At 39.2% G+C, this 9988-nt stretch overlaps 1 protein-coding gene across 2 annotated transcripts in view; it reads right to left on the bottom strand.

Moving 5' to 3' along the window:
* Positions 1 to 4609: 4609 nt before the first annotated feature.
* PDIA5 (protein disulfide isomerase family A member 5) overlaps positions 4610 to 9988 on the bottom strand; it is a 2083676-nt gene continuing 2078297 nt past the window's right edge. For both annotated transcript variants that reach the window (XM_044074910.1, XM_044074911.1), the window contains one exon: positions 4610 to 6594. In XM_044074910.1, the coding sequence (XP_043930845.1) occupies positions 6514 to 6594 (81 nt within the window). In that variant the 3' untranslated portion in view covers positions 4610 to 6513. The remainder of the gene's footprint in view (positions 6595 to 9988) is intronic.

Here is a 9988-nt window from a genome sequence, read left to right as displayed (position 1 = left end):
ATAATTTTGAGCATGTAGTTACAGCTTTGGGATCATATACTTTACACACTTGTAACAACTACCATATTTACAACTATAGTAGTTTTGTTATTTCTGACCAATGTTTTCAGTTGTTTACCAAGGGGTTTAAATATGTCCCTAAAAAGCATTGTAATTTAATTCATGCTATTCTGGATCTTAAGCTCTTTACACGCAAACTAAACTTGGAACACCTGATGGGGAATTTTAATGGCGCTTCTGGTGTTTTTTTGAAAAAATCTAGCACCTTCAATCCCCCCCTCCATCCACAAATAAAAAATTTTGAGAAAAGGGTAGAAGGTAGGTTCAGGAAAGAGTTGGGGTTGGGCTATCTGGCGGCCAATTTAACATGCCAGGAAAGAGAACTCCTCGACCATCTCAAAGGTGATCCCACCCTTAGGGTTATGGAACCAGATAAGGGTGGGGGGACGGTCATTATGGATTGTCTTCTTTACCAGGGTAAAATGTACGATATTCTTCATGACCATCAAAAATACACTTCAGCCTCTTTGAATGAAATCAATATATCTTACCATAAGATAGATTTAGTAGTGCAGGATTTATTGGATCAAGAGGTTATTGATTTCCAAACTTATTCTTTTCTCTCAAATGCCCATCCCAGGATACCATCAATTTTTGGGATTCCTAAGGTGCACAAAGACCCCCTGGATCCACCATTAAGACCCATAGTAGCATCACAGGGTTCTAAGACCCATCCCATCTCCAAGTATTTAGATTGGAGAATGAAGGAATTATGGGGTAGAGAGAAATACATTCTCAAAGATTCATGGGCCTTTTTGAGGAGTATTACTCCAGATCTACTGGTTAGTAATATGGTATTTTTAACCATAGACGTAGTGGATCTTTTTTCCGTCATTCCCCATGAATTGGGGCTTGAATGGTTAGAAGAGGCCCTTTGGGAATGTCCCCATATCACTAACAGCGATGTGCATGCTATTATTGATTTGATGGGTCTTGTGTTAAAGAACAATTTTGTGCTCTTTATGGGTGAATATTTTCACCAAGTGACTGGTGTTTCCATGGGGGCCAATTGTGCACCTACATATGCTGATATTATCATGTACATTTGGGAAAAGAAATTTATTTTGGATAGCCCCTTTTCAAAATTTTGGAATTATTATTGTCGATTCCTTGACGACATTTGCATCTTTTGGATAGGTCCACCAGATGATATAGGGAAATTTGTTGAGTATATAAATACTACCACCAATTTCTTAAAGTTTACACATCACATTTCCCAAAATAGTGTTAACTATCTGGATGTGACACTTACCGTGGGTGACCATGCATTTAAATCTAATGTTTACCGTAAACCTACATTTTCTAATGGTTACCTACATTACCAGAGTTCCCATCCAAGTTTCCAAAAAAAGGGCATCCTTAAGGGACAATATGTTCGTATTTCAAGGATGACTTCCTTTGAAGATGACTATCAACAAGAATGTTGTGTTTTGCAACAACTTTTTCTGGAAAGGGGTTACCCTTTATCATTGATTAAAATGGTTCAAGAAGAAGTTACACAAGCCAGGTCATCCAGATTTGCCCCTATTTTAGGTAAAATGGAAGTCAGTACTGTAAAGGTTTCCGAATGCAACAGGACAGACCAGTTTTTTGGTAGTTTTACTTTCATTACAGAGTTTAGTGGAAGTGCGCCCCATGTGAGGAATATTATTGAAAAAGAATGGGACGTGTTCAGGGAATTGACTGACTTGGATGTTTTTAAGAATAGAGACATGAAAACTATATTTAGGAAAGGTATTAATATCAAAAAGACACTTGAATTTTCAGATTTTTCTAAGGCAAACCTTAGATCTAATAATGGTACCTTTAAGTGTGTCCATTGTTCCTCCTGCAAGTACATTTTACAAGCTAGTCATGTTTTTTTGGAAAGCAGAAGTAGGGACATCAAGGCTAGGGGTCACTATAATTGTAAGACGGGTGGTTTAGTCTATTTGGCATTATGCCAAACATGTCCAGCGTTTTACGTTGGAAAAACCGAAAGGTTATTTCACAGACGTATATATGAGCACATATATGACATCTCCAAGTGCAAAAGCACTAGTGCCTTATACAAACATACCATTTTGTGTGTAGATGCCAAATTCTTGTTTTTTGTTTTGGAAGTAGTTCCAAAAGACATTAGGGGGGGTCCATGGGAGGCTCAGCTTGCTCACAAAGAAACATACTGGCAGATTTTGTTGGAAGCCAACAAATCTCCTGGCCTCAATGAATCCATCTCTATTGCCCCGTTTTTGAAAATCAAGGCTCAGTATATTAAGTAATACAATCCTACAGTTTTAGAATATATTTTTAATATATATATTTTATATGTTAATATTGTTATATATATTGTACTAAATGTGTGTTTTTTGGATTGTTTTGGTTTTACAAAACCCTCAATTACCTTATGTTTTTAATTTTTTATTTTTACTTTAGTTGTGTATTTTGTATTAAGTGTTGCAAGTACTTGCATTTGTGCATTCACACATCCTTACAGAAAATGTTTGTCTGAAACTTTTTTCATCTGATCCACCCTAGTGAAATGGAATGATTAATTAATTAAGGTTTTGGCTTTTGAGTATTTAACCTGGGTGTGAACAGGAAATTCATTGTATCTGATGAAGTCTTCCTGTAGAGACGAAAACGTGTGTGTTGCTTAGTGCTGGGATTTTTACACGTTAATAAATCGGTTTGCGGAACACTTTTGCCTAATTGTGAGCTTTTTTTGGCTTCAAACTGTTGGACTGGTGTGGCTGCCTTGCTTTTTCGTGATTTCAACTGTTACTGTAGAAGCAGAAAAGGAAGGCTTTGCTATTCACTTCCTCTGAACTTTAATATTTGTGCATTCTGATCAAGGACAAGAAAAGGGGAAGGGTATAGAATTTCAGTTCCTCTCCACCGTACATGGAAACCCTGGAACAATGATATTAAAGTTTGGCAGTGAAGTCCCACATGGAGGATACAGTATGACATGCCTCCTGCAAAAGCACAGTTCAAATCACTACAGTCAACACAGAATTGATTGCTACATGGTCTATTTCCTGAGTTTAAGAAAACAATGATGTCTGCTGGGGAAAAAGCTGCACTGACAATCTGCCACTTCACTCATGTTTTTAGCAGTATTTAGTCACTTAATCAGGATTGTGTTGACAACCACTCAACAGACTGACAGAGTGAAAATTCACATACTATTTTGGGATAAAATTGAGGTTTCATCTTTAGAAACACCCAGTCCATGTGAAAGCCCAACACGGCTCTACTCATTGTTCTACAATATCACAAAATGATGGTTACTAGAAATAGGTGTGTAAAGGAATAAAACATTAAGTTTGCTGCACCTATTGGCTTACAGGGTGGATGGAAGAACACATTGATACAGAAGTTTAGGATCCAAGGAAAAAAGATTTTCCACAGGAAAGCCTGAGACAAAGACTCCACTTTAAAAAGGAATATGTTGGTACGGCAGCAGAATCCTATAAGGCTGAAATGGCTAAACGAGGACCTTGATGGTGGAGTTAACTAAAGTACAGATTGACCAGATGTCTAAAGTACGAAATATTTACCTAGATATTAAATAACTGCTTATGGGCGTGTATGTAGGGGATGCTTCTCAGATTAAGTGGGAAACATGTTCCACTTGGCCTCTGAAGAAGGTTTCTTGGAAGATTTCAGGACTTTCTAAATCTCTTCCACATCTCGCAGCTATACACGAAGTACCCAAACAGCACATGAATTACCAGTGCTAACAAGAAGTACTCTCTTCTTGGGATCTAAGTTTCAGGGTGACCTACTTTCTCAGTATGTACCCTAAAAGAGGTAGGGACCAATTCCAAAGATAACTATTCACAAGAAGTCAGTGAATCAGAAAGCAGGCTAAACATCAAATACATAAGCTATTGGAAATACACAAACGCTGTAGTGTTATTGTTAACAGTAACATCTGCTACAGTCAGTCAGATAAGAACAGCCAATAACACTTTCATCAACAGAAAGAGAAGAGATATATGTCTAAGTTAATATATCTTGCAACCAGCGGGTCATTCAAAGGCTGCAGACGCAGATTATACGAACAATGCTAACACCACGTTCCTCTCAATCAATTACAGAGATATCGTTGGAGCTTGTAGAAATGAGGCTGGATGGGGGGTGCACTTTAACTCCAGTATTTCTGCAAGAAGAAGAAAAGAATATCTGGTATTTCATGCTTATCCAGAAGGGTTCTCTCTCAATTTTGTTGTCTCCACATGACAGTGTAATACTTTATGAGCCTTAGTGACCTCGGGGAACAAAGAAAGAACCAGTAATAAGACAGCACAGCCTGAGAATATTCTGTTCTTTCTGGCTGCTGCATCTTAATAAAGGACGACGGGATTTTTTTTTAATGCTAACAGAATATTAAACTTCAAATCTTTCAAAGCATTTTGGCTAAGGTTAATGAAACATGCAGACAATGATCATTCATCTCTGAAGCGGGAAGAATTTTATACCAGCATACAAAGGAAAACAAATCTCTTTAAATAAAAGTGAACACAGACAGATATACCAAAAAAACCCCCAGCTAACAACAATGAAACTTTTTCAAAGCCAAAAATCAATGCATTTAATAACAGGGAGAGGGGAGTCACATAATATCAATAAAAACAAATCTGTGCAAATGATGATGTCAGAAGGCCACTTAAACGACTTTATATACTTTGCAGAAGTCTGCAGACGTGACCTGATGAAAAAGTACACTTGAAACAAATTAAACTGTCTAGGTTACCCCTGGCACCACTCACTAAGACAAAAATACATTTTAATTAAATTAGTACACCTTACCTACTGCTGATTAAAATCAACATCTGCTTCACAAATGGTTCAAATCAAAATACTTTGGTGAAATTTATGGCACAAAAATTTAAAAGCCAGAGCTATTCCTAGAGAGTTCAATTTAACACAGTTTATCAATGTAATGTGAAAGATTATAACGAGTACCTCACATACATTCAAATGTCTGTAATAATGCTGTACAATTTTATGATTTCAAGCTATTTCAAAAAACATGAAACAAAAAATAAAACTGCAAACAAGAATCAGTAACATATCCCAGGACAATGTTTGCATTCTGAAAAGATCACAACAGCAACAGCAATGTAATACATGACTACATTTCATATGGCCTTTCAGAAAAAAAAATGTATGAAAACATTTCTGTAAATCTTCTTGGCAATCAAATGACCACAACAAACATTTCAGTAAGTCTTCACATTACTAAAGGCTGCACCCAATGGGAACTGAGGTGTAAAAAATTCCATTTTAACGCATCTATGTTTTCTTTCTACATGTAAACAGATTTGATACCCTGGATTGAAATTAACTTAATTTGGAATCATCATGCTTTGCTAATCTGTTATAGTTCTTAGTATCATTTACCTTCCCTGAGCACCATAATTAAAATCAGAAAAACCCATAATATTCTGATTCCACCAAACATTTTTTTGTTTACTTATTTATTTATTTTTTTTACAAAAAATATGCAAACATTGTGTAAAAATAATAATGGGATTATCAGATAACTATAACTGCCCTGAATCTGACCTTTCTTTCAAAGAGAGGGTAAATATAGTAAAATCAGCTTCCTTAAACAATTACCTTTCAGATATTTCCTCTTAATCTACACCTTGCTTTCTTCCTAGTAATTCACCTCCTCCTAACAATGCTATCATGTACTGGTACTATGACTCTCATGATGCGTAAAACATTGTTATGGAGGTTAAGATCAGATGAGTTTTAGTAAGAAAGCTCTCCAGAATACAAATAAAAATACTGAGGAAAATACTAATGGTAATTTTTGATAAAAAAATTATTTTTATCTTGCTTACAGCATGCTGTAAATGTGACCCCTTCATTTGTGACAAACCTCCTTTCAAATAAAAATGCATTCACAATCTGTGATGGCTAGAATCACCATCACATATACATTACTATACCTTTTGGGTTAAAGAACAGAATATAACCTAATATTGGTCCTATACATTTTATAAAAAGTACATCTGTACAAAAATAGTTAATCTGCAAAACTTCTGACTGCTTTTAATGGTTTCATGGATATGCTATGTGAATGCAGCCAGATGCAGTAATATGCTATGTATACTTATGCAAAAGTGCATAAAATATTACAATGCCCTCATTTTCAGTTCACTGTAGTGTAAAAGCATTGCATAGGAAAAAAATTATGTCAATGGACTACATGTCTGGGGTCACATCAGGAGACAGAGAGAGAGATACAGAGACCGGATAATATGTAATGGATTGCTGCTGACGAAAGAAAAAAAAAAAAACAGTCACTATGCTCGGATGTTTTTACAAACTGTACAATCTGACTGTAATTGGCATAAAAAATATGTCCTTAAGTGATGGCAAACTGCATGTACAGTACTGCTGAATCCAGGTTCATTCACAGTGCAGTGTCAAACTCCTTTCAGGCAGATGGCTTTACAACTCTTCTTTCTTTTTTCCTACTTTTTCATAGTCTCTGCCTCTGAGCGACTTCATAAAACCAGTAAAGCCAGTCTCCTACAAAATTAGAAATTTATATTTTAAATATGTTTGGTACAACTGTAGCAATTAGTGCTTTCAATTTGTTCCATGAAAGTGTGCACTTTTAGCTTAAATATTCAGTTACATGTATAACATCTATTTGCATTTTAAAACTCTATTCATTTTTTTTCTTTTTATAAGATTCATACTTTGCTCTCATCTGTAACATGTATAAAAAGAAGTTATGTACTCACCATAAAGTACTGTTGTGTACACTTACCATAAATGTAGATGTTCGAGTGTATTCACTGTTGCAGTTATCACCTGTGGGTTATCCCTGCTGTGGTAGCCCTCGGCGGGCTCAAATACCAGAGTCAATATTTTTCTGCCTCGGCTGCTGTCACCTGTAGTCTGACATCAGGTTGTCAGTGCTATAAAGCAAGGCAGCCGATGCCATTACATCAGTCTTTCTTGCCGTGGAGCCCATAGCAGAAGCAGTTTGCAAGTGCGCTGGTCGGTCGCTACCAGAGTTTGAATTACAGCTGAAAACCTCTAAAGCTAAGTACCCTGTTGGGGATCCTTTTTTCTTGCACTAACCAATGTCCGAAAAAGTTAACAATTGTCTCGCCTGTTGAAAGCAGATCCCACACCGAGACTTCCATTCGTACTGTGTCACTTGTTTAGGCCCAGACCACGACGTCCCCCGTTGCCAGTTCTGTGCCCTCTTTAACGCAAGAACCATTCACTGTAGAGCTCTTACTGTAGACAGGTATTTTTGGCTTCCATCTTCGCATTCCAAAATGGCATCCATCAGCCATCAATCCATAGACATTCCAAAAAACGAAGAGATAAAGACAGAGACAGACCACACAAGGCTAAGCCTTCTGACGACTCTACTGCTAAACAGGTCCGGAATTCAGTGAGGCACTTTCGCAGCCCCCGATGCCTGATTCGATATCTACGCAGGCCTCTACCAAGACCCTTTCGAAGTCCGGTATGTCGCAGAAATCTTCTTTGTCTTCAGAGCCTTTGGCTGTCTCTGCCTCGGTTGGGTCCAGAGCCATGACACAGGCACCGGCTTACAAGGAGGCCTCTCGCACTACCAAATCTAGACAAAAACCAACGTCTTCTCATCCGACTACCGTTTCTCAAAGACCGATGGATACTTTTAGGCCTAGAAGCCAGGCCACTCCTAGAAAATCTGCCTCTAGCCACCATCTTGCTCCTGCTCTACCACCCCAACCACAAATGCGTAAAATGCTGGAGGATCTCATCGCCCTTATCAGGGGTAGTCAGGCCACAACTTCTAAAAGAAAAAGACACCCTTCTCCTGAAATTACGACAGAACAGGATTATGATGAATCTGATTATTCAGATTTTGAAGAGGAACAACAACCTCTGACTGCTTATGAGGATTCAGATGCAAAGGAATCCATTCCTTCTGCCTCCATACCAGATGACCTTTCCTTTGGGGAAACCCTTCACACCCTCAGGAAACATTTCCAATGGGAATCTTAGGATTTCCCTCAGTCTAAGAAAAGACTTACAGAGTTTCTGGACCTGCCCCAGTACCGACCCCTGGCCACCCCCCTATTTTTAGAAGTGGTGGATGATGTTTTCCATGAATCCAGCTTATCCCCTGATGCCCTCCCACCTGCTCCCAGTAAACCTGACAGGTATTACAGAGTACCAGATGTTCACAAATACTTGTACAGAAATCCTGCTGCAAACCCAGAAGTTATTACACAGGGACCTAAAGGAGATAAGACTAGTTCTGCCAAGAATCTTATTCCTTCTGACAAGGATTCCAGAGCTCTGGACAGATGAGGTAAAAAAGTATACACCTCTGCAACCTTAGCTTTCAGAGCACTCAAGTGCCACTTCCATATGTTAAAATATCAACAACACACTTTGGAACTACTGAAACAAAAGATTTCAACTTTTCCTGAGTGTGCCAATTCAAAAGAGTTAGCAGAGTTACTGCATTCTACTTGTCAAGTGGCCAAACACTCATTACACTGTGGATATGATGCCCTAGACGCCTCAAGCAGGGCAGCAGTGTCAGGATCTGTCATTAGGAGACATGCATGGCTGAAGGAACAACCTCTCCCTAATCATGTTAAGTCTAAATTAATTGATGCACCCCTGGATAAGGACCACTTGTTTGGAGTAAAAGCAGAAGAGGTGCTTAAAAAGATGGAAGACAAAGCAAAATGTATGCAAACAGTAAAAGATTTCTTTCAGGTTCAGCCTCCCAGGTTCAGCAGGAAATTTCCATCTAAGCACTGGTCCTTCCCTGCAACTAGCAGACACAGGCAAGGTAAGCCCTGGAGGGACAGACCATCCAGGCCCCTATCACAGGGGCAGCAGAGAACCAAACAGTGGACCACTTCCTCCCCAAAGGCAGGGAGTTCTAAGCCACCCTTCTATGGCAAAAACTCTCAATGACTCCCTCTCCCCCTCTGTCCTCCTTTCACTCACCAAAAGCTAGGAGGAATGCTCTCCCTCTGCAAAGAAAATTGGCTTTCTGTAACAAAGGACCAATGGGTCTTAAAGATCATTTTTCAGGGATACAAATTCTCTTTCAACAAACTCCCATTTCCAAGAGGAAACACAGACTTACCTCCAAATCAGTAGGCAGAGGCATTGAAACAGGTCCAAACTCTCATACCCCAGGGGGCAGTAGAACCTGTCCCCTCAGACCAAACAGGCAAAGGCTTTTATTCCAGACTATTCCTTGTTCCCAGAAAAGAGGGCACTTGGTGCCCCATCCTGGATCTATCCATTCTGAACAGCTCCCTGGTGGTCCCCAAATTCAAAATGCTAACTTTGCAGCAGCTGCTGCCTATGCTGACAAGAAAATGCCTGGCTAGTGAAGCTAGACCTAAAAGATGCCTTCCTCCACATCCCCATAAGGGAATCCTGCAGGAAATTCCTGCACTTCAGAGCAGGCTCGCAACATGTTCAGTTCTCTGCGCTAACCTTTGGCTTATCTACTGCACCCAGAGTATTCACCAAATGCTTAGCCCTGGCCATAGCATTTTGCAGACAGAGAAATATACAGATTGACCCTTACCTGGATGACTGCTTCATTCAGGCAGAGTGCAAAGGAAAGCTGCTCCAGGACCTTCTCTTTGTCAAAACCTTCCTAACTTCCCTAAGGTTCACCATCAAAGAGAAGAAATCAAAGCAAACACCCTCCAGGAAGATCATTTTCTTGGGAGCACTGCTGGACACAGCATCCCAAATGGCCTTCCTATTCCCAGAAATGCAGAGCTTCCTGCCTCTCTACTTTATCCAGCTGGTTTCCAAAAGTCACCTCACTGCAAGGAAGTTCCTGCAAGCCTTGGGGTACATGGCATTTTGCATCCTTCTAATTCCTCCGGCCAGGCTTCACATGAGGAAACGTCAGTGGTATCTAAAGAACCTT

Source organism: Protopterus annectens, chromosome 6.part0, assembly GCF_019279795.1.
Source record: "Protopterus annectens isolate FY-2018-M chromosome 6.part0, PAN1.0, whole genome shotgun sequence".
NCBI classification, from domain to species: domain Eukaryota; kingdom Metazoa; phylum Chordata; order Ceratodontiformes; family Protopteridae; genus Protopterus; species Protopterus annectens.
The sequence above is the reverse complement of the archived record's forward strand: the minus strand, read 5'-3'. Positions and strand labels throughout refer to the sequence as shown.